Source organism: Podarcis melisellensis (genome assembly GCF_964234715.1).
Source record: "Podarcis melisellensis genome assembly, chromosome: 14".
Classification (NCBI taxonomy): Eukaryota; Metazoa; Chordata; class Lepidosauria; order Squamata; family Lacertidae; genus Podarcis; species Podarcis melisellensis.
In genome coordinates this window covers 23653297-23674168 of record NC_138546.1, presented here as the reverse complement: position 1 = coordinate 23674168, position 20872 = coordinate 23653297, and the positions used below count along the sequence as shown (strand labels likewise).

Genomic DNA, 20872 nt, shown 5'->3' with positions numbered 1-20872 from the left:
TGGATCGGTCCATTGGAGCATCTATGACAATATTGTCCACCCTGACTGGCAGCATCTCTCCAGGGTTTCAGCCAGGGAGACTCTCCCAGTTCTACATGGAGAGGCCATTGAGGATTTAGCCTGGGACTTTAAGCATGCAAATGATGTGTTCTACAACTCACCTGTATTCCTTCTCCTTTAAAAAAATGTTCTCATGGTTCTGCAGAAATGGCCAGTTTAAATAGGAACTCAAGAAGCTGCCTTATACCAAGCCAGACGATTGACATACCCTCCAACATTTCTCCGTTGAAAATAGGGATGCCCTATTCCATAATCATGATAATAGTTTTATACCCCACCCAGCTGATTGGGTTGACCCAGTCACTCTGGGTGGCTTCAAACATTTATATAAACATAATTAAACATTGCTCGCTGGAAGGACAGATCCTGAAGCTAAGGATCCAATACTGTGGCCACCTTATGAGAAGAGAAGTCCCTGGAAAAGACCCTTAGGTTGGGAAAGATGGAGGCCACAAGGAGAAGGGGACGACAGAAGATGAGATGGTTGGACAGTGTTCTCGAAGCTACCAGCATGAGTTTGACCAAACTGCGGGAGGCAGTAGAAGACAGGAGTGCCTGGCGTGCTCTGGTCCATGGGGTCACGAAGTGTCAGACACGACTAAATGACTAAACAACAACAACATTTAAACATTAAAAACTTCCCTATACAAGGCTGCCTTCAGATGTCTTCTAAAGATTGCATAGTTACTTATCTCCTTGGATCGGGCATTGCATAACTCCATACCCTCCAACCTTACTCCAATGACAATCGAGATGTCCTACCATATCCTCCAATGAAAATAGGGACGTCATAAGAAAAAACAGGACATTCCAGGATCAAATCAGAAACCTGGACAGCTTCTGTAAATCTGAGACTGTCCCTGGAAAATAGGGACACTTGAAGGGTCTACATTGGACCATCTACTCAGTTTTGTCTACCTTGAGTATTTTTGCCTCACTTAAATGCTGATGGAGAACAGAGGGGGTGAATGATTGTGAGTAGAAAGTAGTCTTCTGTGTAAAGCAAAAAATGAATACATACACACATACATAAATACATTGCTCTGCCCACTTCTGCCTCTGGCTCCACCTACCACTGACATGTGACACACACACGGTTGCCTATAAAGGAATACGGCCTTTGGCCTTAAACAAGTTTTGCCTCTCCATTCAGCATCCTCAGCGGAACGCTTTGGACTCAACAGTGCACAAACCTAGAAATCCCATCCGCCCCAAAATGTGGCAGTGCGAGTTTTCTCCCGCCCCCGCCTGTGGGATTTGTGGTGTACGTAAGGAAGGCTCGCTCACTCGCCGTCTGTGGGCGGGAGGGGATCTTGCCAAAGAGGACTGTTTGGGTGGGTTTTCCCCCCTCTCCAAGGAAAGCAGCTGTGTCAAAAAAAATGCAACGTGTTGTATATTAGCACAGACACGGCTGTCAACCTGCCAAGTCCTGAGACGTGGGCTGAGAGCATCTCAGGCATGCGCCGATGCTCTGGAACGAAGGATGAAAACAAGTGAGCATCCGAGGAGGCCTGCCTGGCTGGCTGGCAGGCGAGGCGAGGCTTAGCTTCCGCCTCGCTACACGATCCCTCGTCTGGCATGCCAAAAAAATAAAGGCATTAGTAGAGGGAATAATGAGGCAAGTTCATAACTCAGGACCTCCTAACTGCTGGGATTGGCCAGGACCCTAAAAGCAGGAAGCTGCTCGCTAGCGCAATTGGAGAATCACTCATGGATGCAGAGAAGGAGGAGAAGAGGCAGATTTGCCGTGGCCTTGGCATGACTCCTCTCTGGCTAAAAATACTTGTGGTTCAGGCTTTGGCCTCTATACAGATGGCAGCGGCACTCTGCACATGTGGCTCCCCAGTCTTGCTCCAGACCATCTGTTCTTCCTGTGGCTCAATAGTAGAGCATCTGCTTTGAGTACAGAAGCCCCCAAGGTCAATCCCTGGTAGCTCTAGGCTCTGGTATGAAAACCTGGAGGGCTGCTGCCACTCAGTGTTGACAGTACTGAGCTAGATGGACCAGGCTCTCTCTGAGGCTCTCTTCCCTTTCCCAAATGCACACTTACCTCATCGATATATATTTTTCCCTCACAGTCCTCCTTGGACAGACTTCCTCTGCACATCCTGACCTGCTATAGACCATCCCTCAATTGATGCCGCCTTGCCAGATGAAGATCTGCCTGTAGGAGCCAACTCCTAGGGGCCAAGATCCCTTCACCTCCAGCCCCATAAAATAATTGAGGGGGCTGGGCCTCCCCAAAGTTGATGGGCATTGCCATTCAAATTGTGTCTTTGCGCCACGTCATGTGATTGATTGTGGGGGGCAGGGCTTACTTGGCCTGCCCAATAACTTGCTCAAGTCGGCACCCCTGGACCAGACATAGGCAAACCACTGGTCCTGTTAGCTAGGGATGATGGGAATTGTAGTCCCAAACATCTGGAGGGCCGGAGTTTGCCTATGAGCTTCACCAGCATTGCTTCCAACTCTGGTCCCAATCCTGCTGGGATTCATGCTTCAGCTCCCCACAGCATCAGCTACCCACAGTCCAGCGACCCACAGAAGCAGATATGGCACTTTGGTTCCAATGCACAGCTCAGACTACAGCTCTTTAGCTGGGACCCCAGCATTTTATTTTCAGAGTTGTGTTGATATGGCACAACTCACAGGAGATAATAGGTAAGATTCTGCTCACAGGCAGTGCAATCGCAGAAAATTTATGGAAGCCAACAGCATGGTAGGCAAAGAACTACTTCTTTTACTGCATTTTAAATTGAAATGAAATTCATATTGGCATTGCCCTCAACACCACAAAGCCCCCTCCCCCCAACCCCCCCCCCCACAGTTTCCACACTTTACCTGGCTCACTGCAAACATGGGCCAGCAATTAGCAGCAACCTATTAGCGCTTCCAATTACTTCCGTTTCAACCCAATCTGCTCCAGCGTTTCAACTGAGAGACTTTAAACAGGTATTAAGAGCTAATTAGCAACCTCATTATTGACAAGGATGTCCCAGAAAAGCAAAACTGGAAAGGAGAAAACCCAGGAAACTGCACCTGAAATCTTACCCAGGGGTGAATGAACAAGCTGGAAGTCAAAAGGAAGCAGATTTGGTGGCCGGGCTAGAACAACAGAAGGCTCCTGGAGGAATTATACCCAGTCTAACTAGCCAAAAGGTTTCTACTGTCTGTCAGTCGGGGTGGTGGTGGCTGATGTTGCACACTCCATTCCCCTCCATGCCTGGAGAGGGTGCTCCAATACTCCCAGGTAGCTGCTAGTCTCATGTCTCATGCCTCAGCTTCTCGCACTAAGTGAGGGTGCATCCAGATAAGGACCTAAGAAGAGCTGCGCAGCTGAATCAGGCCAAATCCTCCTGTTCTCACAGTGGCCAAATGCCCCGAAGGACCTGGGAATCTAGAAAGATTGCCTTGGACCTGGAGGTTCCATGAGACTTCAGCTATTTTGAAAAGGATGCTTTTCAAAGCAGAGAACCTGGTGAGTTCTCTGTAAAGCAGGTGAGAAGCAAAAATATCACAGCCACCAGCATACTCTAACACAGTCTTCCCCAAACTGGAATGCTCCAGATGTTTAGGACTACAACCCATCAGCCCTGGTCAGTTAGGGCTGGGGGACATATCGATACATCATGCAAAATTGGTCTGAAGTCCACATTGTGGTAAACGTTCCATAATATTTGGCATGTGATATGTCGTGAATCACGATGTGTGCGTGCATGCTATGTAAAAAATAAATAAATCATGATGTGGGGGAAACAGAGATAGAATAAAATATAAAATATTGATAGATGCACAAGGGAGAGGAGGTTTCTCCCTTCCAGAAAAATGTATCCATTTTAGACTTCTAAGTAGCAGCAGTTGCCAGGATATTACTCAGTTCACCTCATTATTTCTATCCTTATTTCAGACATCGTGACATTTCAGTATACAGTATCGTGATATTTAGCTCGTGATATATCATGATGTTGAAAACCAGACATCGCTCAGCCCTAATGGCCAGCACAGCTGTGCTCCCCTCAGACACATCATCCCACAGCCATGCTGACTGGGGCTAAAGGGAATAGTACAGTCATACTTTAGGTTACAGCCACTTCAAGTTGCATTTTTTCGGGTTGCGGACTGCCGAAACTCAGAAGTACCGGAATGGGTTACTTTCGGATTTCAGCGGCCGCACATGCACAGAAGCGCTAAATTGCATTGTGTGCATGCTCAGAAGCGCCACATCGCAACCCATGCATGTGCAGACGTGGGTTGTGAACGCTGTGGGTTGCGAACGTGCATCCCACACGGATCACGTTCGCAACCTGAGCGTCCACTGTAGTTCTAAAGATCTGAAGGGCTGGGGAAAGCGCTCTAACAAAGCTCCCATTTTCAGTTCCTCAGATGTAATTTCTGCATACCCCGCCTAATGAAGCAGAACGTTGGAAGGTCCAGGACAGATAACAGGAAAGACTTCTCAGCACAGCACATAGTTAAACTATGAGACTTTCTCCCACAGGAGGCATAGATGGACAACAAACCTGGAAGGCTTTTAAAAAAGGGATTTGACAAATTCATGGAGGAGATGGCTATCAATGGCTACTGGCCATGGCGGCTCTGCTCTGCCTCCACAGTTGAAGGCAGCAATGCTTCTGAATACCAGTTGCTGGAAACCACAGGAGGGGATATTTGCTCTTCTGCTTACTCATTTCCCATGAGCATCTGGTTGGTTCTTGTAAAAAGAGGATGCTTGACTAGATGGGCCATTGGCCTGATCTAGCAGGTTCTTATGTTGATCTCCCACCCACAGAAGGCAGTTGAAGGTATTGCGTCCCCAAGGACCCAAATCTCTACAAGAAAAGGTGGAAAGCAGAGTTTGTTTTCTGCTGCTCCAGAAGATGCAAACCAATGGATCCAAATTACAAGAAAGGAGATTCTGACTGAACATTAGATTCTGATGGTAGGAGCTGTTCAGCGTGGTGTAGTGGTTAAGAGTGGTGGACTCGTAATCTGGGGAACCGGGTTTGCTTACCCGCTCCTCCACATGCAGCTGCTGGGTGACCTTGGGCTAGTCATGCTTCTCTGAAGTCTCTCAGCCTCACTCACCTCAGGAGGAAGGGAAAGGAGATTGTTAGCCGCTTTGAGACTCCTTAAGGGGAATGAAAGGCGGGATATCAAGTCCAAACTCCTCTTCTTCTTCAACAACAGTGGAGTGATGGACTCTCCTTTGTAGGAGGTTTGTAAACAGAGGTAGGGTGGTAATCTTTCAGAGGTGCTTTCGTTGTGATTCCTGCACTGCTGAGAGTTGGGCTAGACCAGTGTTTCCCAACCTTTTTTGGGCAAAGGCACACTTGTTTGATGAAAAAAATATCGAGGCACACCACCATTACAGCCCCGTGACGTCAGCGCGCAGCGTCACTTGAGCTCCTTCTCCTGCTCGTTCAGGGCCGCAGTGGCGTAGCGTAGGTTGTCAGCACCCGGGGCAATGCAAGTAATTTGCGCCCCCTAACCCGTTGATTTGCGCCCCCTAACACTAACCCCCAGATGTTGCGCCCGGTGTGGCCGGCCCCCCCTGCACCCCCCACGCTAGGCCACTGATCCATAGCTAAAAGCAGAAGTCGACAAATGTGTCCTGTTTTTTGCTCTTCAAAATATGGCAACCCGAAGACCCCCAGGGACCGTCCAACCAGCCTAGGAAGTGTGCTCTGGTCGCGGGGGAGGAGACACGAGGCATTGCCATCCACACCTGGAATTGAGGAGGAGCTGGAAAGGTCCTTTGGTTTCACACCCAGGACCCATTTTTTCTCTCTTCTTTTGAGAAAGGGGTGGGAAACGGGATTTGGAGGGCGCATGTGTGCGCGTAGCTGAGCTCCAGTTGCTCTGGGCATTTCTGGACGGCGCCGGTAGCGTCTCTCCTAACCCCTCCCCACCCCGGTCTCCACCCCCCCCCGCCCAAAGGCTTCCCCCTACCTGGCCAAAGTTCCACCCGAAGCTGGAGATGCGGTTCGCACTGCCCACGAAGACGACGCCGAACTCGGAGAGGACGTATTCCTTGCGCTCAGCGCAGCGGCGCAGCTAGCCGCTCAGGAGCCCGGGGCGGCGCGCGCGTCCTGCAGCCAGGGGCGAGTGCCATGGGGGCGAGCCATGGCAGGGCGTGCTGCGTGGAGCCTCGCTGCAGCCTCCCCCTCAGCTGTAGGGAGGCTGAGGCGGTGGGCAGAGGCCAGAGCGGAGCTTGCGGGCAGTTCGCCCGCAGACGCATGGCTCAGGCACGCTGCAGGCGCCGAGGTGTGGCGCCCAGTGCCCCCCGCCTCACCTAGCTACCAGTGGCATAGGAAGGGGTCTGCGGTGGGTGCAGGGCTGAAAGGACATGCAAGGCTCCATGCTGCTGCCCGGACATGCCGGCCTCCTCCTCGTCCGCTGTCTCGCGCTCCTCCCTTTTGCGCGCGCTGCCCCGCCGCCGCCCCATTGGCCGGGTCCTGTCAGCTGATCCTGTGTTATTTCCTGTGTGTGTGTGTGAGGGGAGAATGGAGAGAGAAACCTCGGCACCGCCACCGCGGAGCCGCCCCCGGCTCGACGCGGATCCTCGCCGCCGCCGCCCCGCCTCTCGCCCGCCTCCCTCCCACGGCATACCAGGCAAGGTCTCGCGGCACACTAGTGTGCCGCGGAACACCGGTTGGGAAACACTGGGCTAGACTACCCTTGGCGTCCCTTTGAACTCTGCCATTCTATGATTCTATGAAATTCTACAAGGTTTGCACCCCACCCAGTCTCAGCATCCCCGTGACAGCATAGCCCTTGTCAGCAAACAGAGCAGTCTCAGAGCAATAATGTGCACATGCTGTTTTCTGACAACCCCAATATTGCTTTTTCATTTGACCGATTTCACCACACCGAGACCTCCCTGACCACTCCACTTAAAGCTTCTGTGAGATGCACAGGTTAAACCTCAAAGCAAGCTCACATTCTTATCCAAAGTAAGCTACAGCCTTAATGGCTCCAAAATGAGAATTTAAAAGCCTCAAAATGTTAAATGAAGCTGGGCCTTCTGGTTGAGAGAGAGGCCAAAGCTCAAGCAATTAGAAAAAGGCAAAGAAATATAGTGTGCCCCTGATGCCAACTGAACTCCTGTTATGAAAAATATAACATGTGATATGAAAGAAATACAGCCGAAATTAATAATAAAATATGGATTGAGAAAAATAGTTTCGGGGAAGTGCGGGAACAACATGCCTCTCTAGGTAATCCAAGGGCAAGGACCGGCTGAGCTGCTGTGATGTCATGGAATGTTCACAAAACTCTGCTGGAGGGATCATGACACTGCCAAGACCACCATGTTTGCGAACAGCCCAGGCTTTTACCAGGGAAGTGAATCGTCAGTTTGGCTGGGTTGGCATGAAAGCCTCACTCGCATGGGCTTTACGGACAGGCAGTGAGATGGAGGGCTGGAAACTGTGTAGGAAGAAGTCCCAGGAGGTGGGGAAGCAATTGAGGACTAAGTAGCAGGAGGACTAAGTAGGCAGGAAATGGAACTTGAGGGAAAGTAGACAGTGAAGCCTTCAGGAAAAAAGGTTGCAGGGAAGACATCAAGCTGAGGAAGTGAGGAACTATCAAAGGCTGGGAAGAACCTCTCAGGACACCTCTGGAGCTGGACCCCTTTCCTCTACCCAGACAGCACTCGTAGCTAGGCATGGACAACTATTTCAGTTTCTCATTTCCCCCCCAGTCTAAAGTTCAGTTCTGCACATTTCCGCATCAAATTGTAAGTCACAGTTTTTCAAAAGTCCTCATGAACATTTGACAGCATTTCAGTGCAAATAAAAACCTTTGTATGCAATTCAGCCTAATGCACACATTTCCCCCAATACAATACACCTGATATGTTCTTTTCCTGAACGGATGCATTTTTGCACACATTCTTTGGTTGGAAAATTGCAAGACAAAATTCAGAGAGGGGTGAATTTCCAAGGAGAGCTGTGCTTTGGCCACTGGCTGGGCACTGTGAGAACAGGATAGTGGACTAGATGGGCCACTGGCTGGATTCAACAAGCTCTTTGTAGGTTCTTAATCTTTAGTTTGCATATTGTTTCAGAAAGTGTGAAAACCGAAATTGCATTAGCAGCCCCACCATCTTCCCACACCTGTGAATAAACACAGCTCTTTTCCCCTTCCTCTAACCAAGAGCCCCATTGTTTAATTCCTCAAAAGGTAAAGCACAAAAGCTGACACCATAGACTCTGGTTTTAAATCGATGGCTAATTGAATGATCATAGCAATTCAGATTCTTAAGGCAGCTTTCCCCAGCCTAGTGCCCACCAGATGCTACGGACTCCATCCTTGCTGTGCTTGACCCAGGCTGCTGCAAGGAGGCAACCCATGGACTGATTCAAGCAGCACAGCGCCTGGTCCTAGGCATTAAATACGGTTCAAAGGAAGATATACAGAGATATGCGCAGAAATTGGGTTGCACCAGCTTTCCGCACAACTGGCCCCTGCTGGAATCGTTTTGGCGTTCATGTTCTCCAGAAGATGTTTGGGAACCATCAGCTCCCTGATCCATGGCTTTTACTTCGGGGACAAATGACAGCACCAGAAAGGAGTTACGCTGAGGCAGGCAGCAAGGCAGGCACTCAAAAGACACAGCCTGCTTCCATTGTATTAGCTCACAATCCTTTAAATTAACTGTGTTCCGAGGTTCCATTTAAGATTTGGGAGATGAAGAGATTTGGGGGTGGGGGTGCATGATTCCCTCCAAAGGGTTTCCTTGCAGGGCTGGCTTGTGCACACTCAACTACTCTGAACTGCAGAACTGGCACTCTTACAGATGCAACGTAACACTTATTCCACAGCTGTAAGATCATTTAGCGCGGAAGCACCAAAACTTTGGAATTGCCCGCCTATTGCCGCTTTTTGACGCTTGTCTGATTTCAACTGGAAGGGAACACCAGTGCTTTTTCTGGGGGTACGCAGGGATACGCATACCCCTAAACATTTTGTGAATCTATGTTTGGCTGCATTGAGGGTCAGTATTTCAATATGAGTAGGAAAATGAGAGTATCCCTAAACATTTTTAAAGGTTAAAAAAGCACTGGGGAGCACCATAAAACCGTGCCCACTATCCTGGTGGGTATGAGCCACATATCCGAGCCACGGGGGACCACTAACAGTGACTCCCCTGAAAATTTGAGTGATTGGAATGGAATATAAGGGATTAGGCAGTCCATGAGGTATCCTGGACCCAACTGTATGGCGTGCAAGTTTCTGAGAATTGTGTCTGTGGAAGATGCTCAAGGTTTCAGAAAGGTCAGCAGCAAGGTGGGGGACAAAATATGACATCCACCTTCTTATCTCAAAGCCACCCACAACCAGGCTTCAACAGTCATTCAACAGGGATGGGTCAAAGCTATACAAAATCTCAAATCAGGTGTGTGTATGTGGGCGAGGGGGAGTGAAGCTAAAACAAGCCCCAAAACAATGCTTCAAAACTGTAACTGGGTATAAGAAGGACTCCACCCCCCAAAAAAATCAAATATTCAGCTCCTTTCACTGAATAATGAAGATACAACATCAATCCCGGAACACATGAAAAAATCACAGCCATATCATTCAAAGAGATGATAGTTCTGTCATTTAAAACAGTAGAAACTCTCTTATTTTTAAGCATCAGCAGACCTTAATCTGTCGAAATTTAATATGCCTTTCAAGTCTTTAAAGACTGCATGAAGTGGAGGTAGGACAACATTGAGTTATTTAATCCACAAAGCATCTTATTCAGACCCAGTTTTGTACACACAATCCATAAAGTGATTCAGCTGCATTCATTCAGCTCTAGTAACAAAAACTGGAAAGCTATTGATTTAAAAGCATTGCCCAATCTCCTTAAACACCTGGTGGGGTGCGGGAGAAGAGATAAAAACTATTTACTGTGTTTAAATACAGCATTCTTACTGTCTTTGTTTAGACGAGAACCTCGATTTCCTCCATTTTGTGGCTAAAGCAATATTTCCAAAGTAGATTACATATGAAAAGAGAAACCTTCTGCGACCTACAAATTCTTAATTCATGACTTTTCTTCTTCCAAGGGATATACTGTTAAATGGCAACAGCACCTCCTGACAAGTTATCACACAGATCACTCTGCATACTTTGACATGTTGCATCTTATTTGAACCCATGATCTTCCTTAGATAAAATAGGGTTCCACACCCTCTGCATGCATCCAGATTTATAATAGGCCGCTTTTTTCTGGATCAACCACCCCTCTGTAATTCCACACTTGCAGACACTCGTTCTGATTAAAATTCATACTTCATCCATGAACTTGCAGCTGGAAAATTGGAGGAAATCCATCCCTTTATTTATTTCCTGAAAGTATACCCTGCCTCTCACCCACATACCATTCAAAAGCAGCTCACAACAGAACAAAATCATCACCTTGCAATGAAGCGGAGACGAACAGCAGGCAAAGTGAAAGCCACATAAAATAAACTCACCACCTTGTGAGGTTTATCAGGATTTGATTAAGACAACCAGGTCCCTCCAGATGTTTGGGGGCAGATGAGAGCTGCAATCCAAAACATCTGGTGGGCACCAGGTTGGGGATGGTTTGATTGAGGCAAAAAAGAGTATAATGAAATAGGGTTAATCTGCATTGTGCACTGCACAGTCTAAGGATATACAGCTCATGCTTCCTCTGGTGTTGCACTCAACTGCACCTTGAACGCTACCTCAAAACAATCGGAAATGGAAATCAGACCTTTGGAAAGCAAAACGAAAACCCTAAAGGTCACTCCGACCCCTGCAAGCTGTCGGTTTCTCTTTTGAGACTTTCAGACCTTCAGTTTGGACCCTTCCCTCCGCAGAACGGAAGGAGAATCACCCATTTCCTCATGAAAGACCAATAAAACAAAAGTACAACACGTTCAAAGCAGCCCCCCTTGCAACGCGATTTGACACCGAGAAAAAAGGAAGCCCAACATTTGGACTGTCACATCAACACATCACCCACTTCCCCCTTCAGCCTCACCACCCGCCTCCCACATCCTGATGGGTGTCGGCAGCCAATCAGTCACTTCTTACGGCCCAGGAGCTGGCAACATGGAGGGTGCAGAAGAACGGGGGCTGCCGGTTGCCATGCAGGAGAGCTCAAGGGGGTGGAGAGGCACCCCAGCTTGCAACCCGAATCTCAGTCAGGCCAACACTCATAAAAAAGGAACAACATTCAAACAGGTTCCAGGGCTAAGTCCTGTGTGGTGGTGGTTCCACAATCTAGTTACTCTGCAAACCACTCGATTTTGATATGGTGCTGAAGGGGCAGGCAAGCTGGCTCAGGACTCTTACTTATTTACATACCTCGTACGGGCAGGGGTACCTCTACCTTTTAATATATATACTAGGGACTCGGGTGGTGCTGTGGGTTAAACCACAGTCTAGGACTTGCCGATCAGAAGGTCAGCAGTTCGAATCCCTGTGAAGGGGTGAGCTCCTGCTGCTCGGTCCCTGCTCCTGTCCACCTAGCAGTTAAAAAGCACGTCAAAGTACAAGTAGATAAATAGGTACCGCTCCGGCAGGAAGGTAAACAGCGTTCACCAGAAGTGGCTTAGTCATGCTAGCCACATGACCCGGAATCTGCACGCCAGCTCCCTCAGCCAATAAAGTGAGATGAGCGCCGCAACCCCAGAGTCGGTCACAACTGGACCTAATGGTCAGGGGTCCCTTTACCTTTAATATATATATACTGCAATACGAGGGGGGGTGTACAACACATTAGCCTTCCAAGACACAGCACCCACAAAGTGGGTGTCCCTTTTCCCACAGTAAGAAGACAAGTGGTTATGTTATAGGGTAGAAACAAATGGTGTAATACAGAGACACATGCACACCAATCATACTCGCAGAGGCACTCAGCATCTGGAATGGATGAGTCCTTCCTTCCTTCCTAAGAAGTAAGACCTTGACTCCAAATTACAGGGTTATGGGGGCTTGCTTCTACCTTTCTTCTTCAACACCTGATGAGCCCCACCACTTAAAAGAGGTTTGGGGCTCTGTCTCCAGCAAGCCTGGACTTGAACTCAGGTCTTTCGGGGACACCACATCCAAGACTTGCACTCACTCACTCACTCACATATGCATATAGTGTGTAACTCACCTTGACACTGAAACCCTTGCTTGCCAAACCCCCTGCAAGAGAGAAAAACACCAAGTTAGGGAGTGTGTGTGTGCACAAACCCACACAACCAAACATTCACTTTTCTACTACAAGCACTGCAGTCCCAACCTCCAGGCTTCCAGGCAGCAACTGCCCTCCCCACTCCAAAAAAAGGGAGACCTGTTGTTCCCTAACAACGCCCAACAGAAGTTCTCAAGCTCTAGTGACACTGATGGTGGGATGGGGAGATAAAGAAGATGGGGCGGAGGATAGAAAGAAAAGTATTTTCTCACCAGGGGGCTTTAAAAAAAAGAAGAACCATAGTGCCTGGTTTCCCATGCTCACCAAGAGATCAGAGCCTCCAGGTAGGGTGAATGCCCCAGAAAAGGACTGTGCAACTGGAATTGCCTTTAATAACATAAGGATGGTTTGTTGGATCAATCCAATAGCCTATCTTGTCCTGCATCCTGTTCTCACAGTGGCAAAATGCCTCTGAAAATCTATATACTGTACCAAGATAGACTGCCTCTGAGCCTGGAGGTTCCAAAAGAGCATCAGAAGAGCCCTGCTGGATCAGGCTGGTGGCCCACCTAGTCCAGGAACCTGCTCTCAGTAGCTGAACGAGCAAGCAGGATTTGGGCACAAGAGCCCTCTCCCCTACTGTAGTTTCCAGCAACTGGCATTCATAAGCATTGCTGCCTCCAGCTATGAAGGCAGGTCATGGCCATTGTGGCTAAGAGCCACCAATAGCCTTCTCTTTCTCCATTACTTTGTCCAATCCTCTTTTAAAGCCATCCAAGTTGGTGGCCATCACTGCCTCCTGGGGCCTTTGCAGGGTTTGAAGTCTATCCAGAACTGACAGTCTTTGCTCCAGAGCAGAGCTGGCAGGAGGGAGATCGAGGCCCACTTGCTAGCCTAGCACACCTAGGAAACTGCCAGGTCAGAGATGGTGTTTATGCCAGCCTTCCACAACCTGGTGCCCTCCAGCTGTTTGGGACTACAGCTTTCATCAGCCTGAGATACTCTAGCTGGCAGCAGCTCTCCAAGACCCTGTGCAGAGAGAAGACCTTGTTCCACATCACTTGATGGGATCTTTGCTAAAATAAGACTCACATTCACACCCAGCAATATAGACCACAAGCTTAACATGAGTCAACAGTGTGATGCAGCAGGAAAAAAGCTAATGCTATTCTAGTGCTTCATCAACAGAAGCATAGTGTCCAGATCAAGGGAAGTCATAGTCCTGTTCTATTCTGCCTTGGTCAGACCACATCTAGAATACTGTGTCCCGTTCTGGGCACCACAATTTAAGAAGGGTATTGAGAAGCTGGAATGTATGTAGTAGCTGGCGACCAAGGTGAGTAGGCGTTTGGAAGCCAAGCCTTATAAGGAACGGTTGAGGGAGGTGGGAATGTTTAACCTGAAAAAAGGAGTCTGAGAGGTGATACAATAGCCACCTCAAATATCTTAAGGGCCATCACGTGGAAGATGGAGCAAGCTTGTTTTTTGCTGCTCCAGAACCCAAAGCAATGGATTCAAGTTACAAGGAAGGAGATGCAACAGTGGAACAGGCTTCCTTGAGAGGTGGATTCTCCTTCCCTGGAAATTTTAAAGCAGAGGACAGATGGACATCTATCATGTATGACCTAGTTGAGATTCTTGCATTGGATGGTGATCCTCAAGGTCCCTTTCAACTCTACCATTCTATGATTCTGTGAATGGTGGACCTTGGTGTCCTCCATACTTAGGTTCACTGAGCACAGCTTTGTTATGCTTTAACTGCTAGCATATCCCAAATATTCATTCTTGCTTTGCAAATACACCACACATTGGTGGACCACGAAAATTCTAGTGTGGGTGGTTTTTTTGTTTTTTAAAAAGAATGAATCCTTCTTACAAGACTGAAGTCAATCTGCCCCTGCTCCACGACTGTTCTCTCCCTAGTCCCAGATCCATGTGATGCCAGGTGCCATTACTTGGTGGAAAAATAAAGGCACTCTGGACATGCTCAATAACACCCCACTCTCAATTTTTGCATACCCTGTCCCTTCCCTGCCTTCCTCCCACAGTGGGACTTTCACCCCACAGAATTCAGGGATACCTGGAATCTGCAAAGATGGAGGGCAGTTTCACTACCCCCCAGAGATGGGGCCCCAGATAAGCACCTTGGCCATTGTGATTTGCTGAGGTTGGACTAGATGGCCCGTTGGGTCCCTTCCAACTCGAGAATTCTATTATTGCATTGTATGGTGCTTTAGAATAGCCAAAGTGTTCACACACACAATTGTGGTGTGTCCCCAACAACCACCCTATAAAGTAGGTCAGAGTCATTACTCACATAGTGTGTGTGTGTGTGTGTGTGTGTGTTAAAGGGAGTGGCTTGCCTATGGCTGGCCACCTTGTGAATTCATGACTGAGAGGAGACCTTGTTAAGCTAATTCCACAACAGATGGAGAGAGGTAGAAAGTGGATGGGATTCACCATGGCTAGCTACTTGTTGGCCACTGGAAGTTTCTCCATGGGGTGCATGGAACTGTGGAGTAGGATATGGGGTGGGGCATCCAATAATGATGGAAGGGTGGGGGCCTTATTGCAGATATCCTGTCAGGTCCAATATCATTAGAGAGGGGATGCCCTTGCATGCTGAAATGTGAAGAGGGGCACAAATGAGGCAGGAAGGCACTTTATGGAAAAGGTCAAGATTGTGAGAAATGTTTTGTGGTATGGATGGGGCAGTAAAAATAAAAAACCTGGGTTGCTCAGTTCTCAGTGGTATCTGACAGAGAGGACGAAAGGGGCTCTCTGCTGAGGTTTTTTATGCCGGGACGGGATGCATGTTTTGAAAACGGTGATGGAGGGGGAATCTCTCAACAGAAAGAAGAGGGTGGGGGGTCTTAGAATCTACTTAGGGGGTCTTTGCCAGTGAACAGAGTCACAGAGACTACACAATTGAGAGGCGGCTTGCTGCATTCATGCAGCTGGTGGAGGTGGTACCTATCTGAAGGGGCCCCAGGCAGCAAAGGTAGGTGGGTGGTGGAAAGGACTCTTCTGAATCCTGCAGGAAGGGGCCCTCCAGGGAGAAAAACTCCAGCTAAAGGTTGCAACAGGAAGGCGATCTCCCTTTGACAGGGTGTGAAACAGAGAGAGAGAGAGCTTGGTGCTCGTCTTCTCATATATGGGGAGGAGATTTTAGGGACGGGGGGGAGGCATTCCCCCAACCCTGGAGTACAACGACTGGTGCAAGTTGGGAGGAAGCTCCCCCTCCCCCGGAAAAGGAGCTGGCAAGGAGAAATGATGACTAAAAGCTGCAAGCGAGGTCCGCTGGGTGGGGGGTCTGAAGCGCATCACACGGCTCGGGGGCTGCAGCCCTGAAAAGGGGGACAGGGGAGATAGGGGGAGGATCCGAGACCGGGCTAAGTGGGGACAGGAGCTCGCTTGCCCTGGGACCGCGGGGAAGAGAGGAAGAGGAAGCCCTTCTTCATATCCTCCAGGGTGCCTGGTGCCAAGGGGGCTCAGCAAAGGCAAGGGAGGGGTGGCGCAGCCCAAGATCGGGAGGGGGGAGATGCCGAGCAAGTGGGGTTCCCCACCCTCCTGCCCTCCTGGCCTGGGGGAAGGTCGGTTTTGCTCACCAGATGAAGTCGGTGCAGTGGCTGCAGAAGGTGGGCTGCTTGAAGAAGCGGGCGGTGAACTTGTGGTTCTTGACCTCGTGCACGTTCTTCTGGCGGAGCGCGCCTTTGCGGGCGAAGCGCACCGGGCCCTCTTCACCCTCGGACCCGGACGGCGCCCCCGCCGTCGCAGCCGTCGCCGCTGGATCGGCCATGGTCCCTCCCGCAGCCCAGCCTGCTGCCTCCGCCGCCGCCGCCGCCGCTGCTGCTGCAAGGATGCCGCGGCGCCTCCTCTCCGCGCTGCTGCTGCTGCTGGTGCTGAAGCTGCTGCTGCGGCGCGCGACACCTCTGGCCACAGCTGGGCAGAGCCAGCGCCGGAGCCAATCGCGCCTGCCGGCCCCGCCCCCTCCTCTGCATGCCGGGCCCCGCCCACTCGCTCGCTCCCTTTTCGCTTTTTGTGGGGCTGGCGTCGCCAGGCTCCGCCCCGCGGGGCCCGAGGACACGCCCACCCTAGCTCTAGACGTGCCGGCCCCGCCCACGCCCCCTCGCTACGTTTTGCTGATCGTCCTCCGGATGCGCGGCGGTGGGGGCCCCTTCTTGTTTTATCTTCCTTCTCCTCCTCCTCCTCCTCCAAGGCCTGTTTCTCAAAGGCTCAAAATATTAGGATGCCCAGAAGGGGCAGGGTGTTGGAAGACCCCGAGTGCCTCTGAGCACATGCAGAGTGCACCTCTCACAGCAGCAAGGGCTTTTGGGAAGGAGAGAGAGAGAGAGGGAGAGTGTCTGCGTTTTGAGCCCTGGGATCCGAGCTTCTTAGAATGTGTCTCTTTGCAAGAGGAAACGGCAACAAAATGTTGCAGTGAGGCTATGTGCTGCCTCCCACCTTGGAGGTGCCATGGTTCCTCCATTGCAGGGGGTTGGACTAGATGACCCTTGGGGTCCCTTCCAACTCTACAGTTCTATGATTCAATGCCTCTGAAGAGCTGGAGCTGCGAATCACAAGTGGGAAGATCGCTGTTGTACACAGGTCCTACTTTGGGACTTCCCATGATGGGCATCTGGTTGGCCGCTGAGAACAGAATTCTGGGCTACTAGCTGGACCTGTGGTCTGATCCAGCAGCCAGGCTCTTTTGATGATATTGCTGTTCACTGTTCCACAGACATGGCCTTTTCCAGGATACTCCATTCCATCTCCCAAATCACACACAGTTTTTCTTTTCTCCTTTTCCTTCTCCCAACAGCCAGTCCACATTCCATTCCCCTCCCCTTTGCAGTTTGGGTTTTCTTTCTCAATACTCTAAACACCCCAACTGAGTCTGCTGGTGCTGGATCTGCACAACCCAACTCCAACTCCGGCCAGAGCTGGGGAGGACCGAGCTGAGCCTCTCATGCCAGCTGGGCCTCACCCTCTCCGCTGCATGCCACTTCTTGTGAGAGGGCAGAGCTGTTTTGGCTGCCTAAGCAGCAAAACATTCACACCCCAGACATTGGCAATGGAAGGGAATGATTTACAGTGGGTAAGAAATATATATTTCAGACTAGCAGCACGCACACTTGGGAACTCCCTGCCCATTGACACCATTTTTTATTGTTTTAGCTTATTAATAATTTTAATTAATTACTGACAAGTTCACTGTTTCATTCTTTTTCATAAACCACTTTGAGGTATCTGTTTACAATCAAATGGTACATACATTTTATGAAACAAATAATAAGTAAAACCGTTCACCCTTCAGACAAGTTCCCAGAACAGCTTACACACCCCCCCCCAAAAAAACCCCAATATAACTGTTGCACTCCCCTTTGCCATGTGTGAATAAGTCCTGGGTCTCATGTGAACCACATTTTCCACTTTGGCCGGATCCAGCAGGCACTTCTAATATTCCACTTGCTGGCTATCGCTCATTGCACTACTTTGTCACTGGTGCAGGATGCTTCCCACCACCTGTTCCTTGCAGGCTACACAGGAGACCCACTGCATGAGCAGCAGCAGTGCCCAGGATATGAATGGCTGTTTTTCATTGGGGATGCCAACCTACACCCTGCACCTTGGAATGCTTCAAGACAGACAGTTATGCAACAGGTGATGTTGTCTGTAGCATGAAGCAATTAAAGGGGCAGGAACACTGCACCTGTTTACCCGGCTGTCTGGGACACCTGGTTGGCAACCCCCTGAACAGAAACTCCATCTGATTCTGTTACAGTACTGTGCAGCAAAAGCTACAACTTTGCCACAGGTCTTGTTTCTTAGTTGCAAGAGAAAAGTATGTTTCCTTAACCCTGTGACCCAACTTCCACTGGTCTCTGGATGCTGGAGGGTTTGGTAGGCTCAAAGGCATTACAGTGGTAACTCAGGTTAAGTACTTAATTCATTCTGGAGGTCCGTGCTTAACCTGAAACTGTTCTTAACCTGAAGCACCACTTTAGCTACTGGGGCCTCCCGCAGCCTGATTTCTGTTCTCATCCTGAAGCAAAGTTCTTAACCCGAGGTACTATTTCTGGGATAGAGGAGTCTGTAACCTGAAGCGTATGCAACTTGAGGCACCGCTGTATCCCTCATTCCCTATTCATATCAGCATAAGAACTTTTCCCCCCTTTTTACTTTGGTAACATTTTATTGATTTTCCAAATATAACAAAATGGAAAAGGGAAAGGGGGGAAAACCCCCGGAAAAAAATCATAACCATATTAAACCATAAATGTCTGGTTGACTTCCTTCCACTCCCCCCTTGGTTCCATTATATGCACGTCCACAAATCCTTATACACTTAACAATCCAATTTTAAAATCTTCATCTTATTTCAAGTGACTTTCAAAAGTTATACCAATGTAAGAATCTATACACAAAGCTTTAAAAATATGCATTGCACAGTTGTAATAACTTGTCCTGCAAAATTCAGTATTTTATTTTGCCAGTCTTCTTCTTTATCATCTTTTTTGGCTGAGGCTTTTTCCTTCCATAAGGGCTGGCTGATCTCGGCCTGGCATCCAATCTCGCGTATTGGAACAAAGTCTTTCGCTCCAACAATCCATCAAGTCCTATACATCTCAATATCAGCATAAGAACTTCACCTGCTGGATCAGGCTCATGACCCCACCTAGTCCAGCATCCTATTCTCACAGTGGCCAACCAGAATCCCACAAACAGGACCTGAGCACAAGAGCAGCTCTCCCCTCCTGTGGTTTCCAGCAATTGATATTTAGACGCGTTACTGCCTCCAACACTAGAGGGAAATCATAGCCAGCATAACTAGAAGTCATTCAGAGCTTAATCCTGCATGAATTTGTCCCATCCTTTTCTAAAGCCATCCAGGCTGGTGGCCATCGCTATGGAGTTCCATAGTTTAACTAGGCACTGCATGAAAAGGGACTGTCTTTGGTCTGCCCTGAAACTTCCTACATTCAGCTTCATTGGAGGACTGATGTTATCAGGAGCAAGCTAAATGCTCAGATTATCTGCATGTGTGAAGCAGGTCCCATTTTCATCTAGCCTTGTGGGCTAGATCTGCACGTGCAGGGAGTGCACATGTCCGTGTCCACCCATAGTTCTGCAAGAAGCCCATGACCTCCGTGTGTCAAGTGACAAAACAAAATTTGGATCGCAATATGCTTATTGAAAAGCAGCCATCTGTTTTACAAGAGGATGGAGAAGAAGGCCATTGATGGCAACTAGGAGGAGAAGGCTCTCGTTGACTCCACCTCTGCTGCCAAGCCATCATGTCTCCACATACCAGTTGCTGGGGACTGCTGGCGGGCAGAGTGCCCTTGTGCCCAGGTCCTGCTGGCAGGCTTCCCTTTGGGGCATCTGGTTGGCTACTGTGAGAACAGGATACTGGACTTTATCAGAGAGGTCGCCCTTAGCCTAATCCACCAGGGCAAATTCTTATGTTCTTATGAAGGTCCCCAGGTGTTTTACTGGCCTGGCCTGTCCAATTTTTACAGGTGATGAAGGTTATCACCATGAAGAGGTGCATTTCCTGCTTTATGAAGATTGAGCTGTTGCTTAGAGCAGGTGACCACAGAATCTTATATTTTACATGGACAATCCTGGATTTACAGACACTGTCCCAGTTTCTGACTTCAGAATGTCCTGCTTTTCCTTGAGAAGTCCCTATTTTCATTGGAGAAATGTTGGTAGGTATAGAGTTATGCAATCCCAAAGCCATCTAAGGCAGCCCTGTAAAGGGAAGGGTTTTTTAAGAAAATGTTTTATGTTTTTATATATGTTGGAAGCTGCCAAGAACGGCTAGGGTGATGCAGTCATCTGAGATGCAGTCATCTGAGTGGGGCATGAAGAGTAAAAAAAAAAAAAATGTTGTTGTTATGGAATAGGACGTCCCTATTTTCATTGGAGTAATGTTGGAGGGTATGAGCAGCTGCGGAGCAAGCTGATTGGACACCTGGGGCAGCGCATGGGCCCTGCGCCAGGGGAGGTACCAGCTACCCGTGGGGGTGGGGCCAGCTGCCCGCAGGGCAGGATGCTCTGTGGGGCCTCCGGTGAGTCTGCCTGCCTCCTCCCACTCAGCTGCCCTACAGCTGGGGGGGGGAGGCAGCAGGCAGACCCTTTGGGCAGCACGGAGCCTCCGTGTGCCCAAGCCACCGTGTCACTCCCAGGAGTGCTGCCCGGCATTTTGTCACCCCCCTCAGTGTTGACACCTGGGGCTACCCGCCAGCACCACACACCCCTTCCTCCGCCCCTGGGTATGAGACCATATTTTGGGGGTGTGGGGATAGTTGGCAGCCCTCCTCCTTCAAACGCAGCTCTGCTTAGAGGTGTCCTAAGGGGGGTGCCTAAAAGGATGAAGAAAGAGGCTTCCGCAAGATTGACCTCCCTTGCCTGAAGCAGCCTTCAAGACAAAAGACTGAGAATGACAATCATGGCATTATCACAGAAAAGCACACTCATAGATGCAAGAACTCTCTTGACAGCTCCACTTTGCTGAGTGGGAGTGAGAGATAATTTCAGCCTACGAGATCTTCTCTTCTCCTCACTGCCACCATCCCCACCATTGATCTGCACAGCAGCGCCCATGTGCCCGGGGAAGGAGAGACTGTTTGTTAAAAGAGCAAGCGCTGTTTGCCATCT

At 49.4% G+C, this 20872-nt stretch overlaps 1 protein-coding gene across 2 annotated transcripts in view; it reads right to left on the bottom strand.

Annotated features, from left to right (window-relative positions):
* Nucleotides 1-16198, bottom strand: part of PRKCB (protein kinase C beta) — a 184681-nt gene extending 168483 nt beyond the window's left edge. Inside the window, exons 1-2 of one of the 2 annotated variants that reach the window (XR_014163016.1) lie at nt 15814-16157; nt 12185-12216 (exon numbers count right to left, since the gene is read on the bottom strand). Coding sequence is in view for 1 of the 2 variants with exons in the window: in XM_081888979.1 (XP_081745105.1) it covers nt 12185-12216; nt 15814-16004 (223 nt within the window). In the remaining variant the exon portion in view is untranslated. Of the gene's footprint in view, nt 1-12184; nt 12217-15813 lie in introns of both variants that reach the window. The other variant, XM_081888979.1, reaches the window with a different exon arrangement.
* Between the last annotated feature and the right edge of the window lie 4674 nt (nt 16199-20872).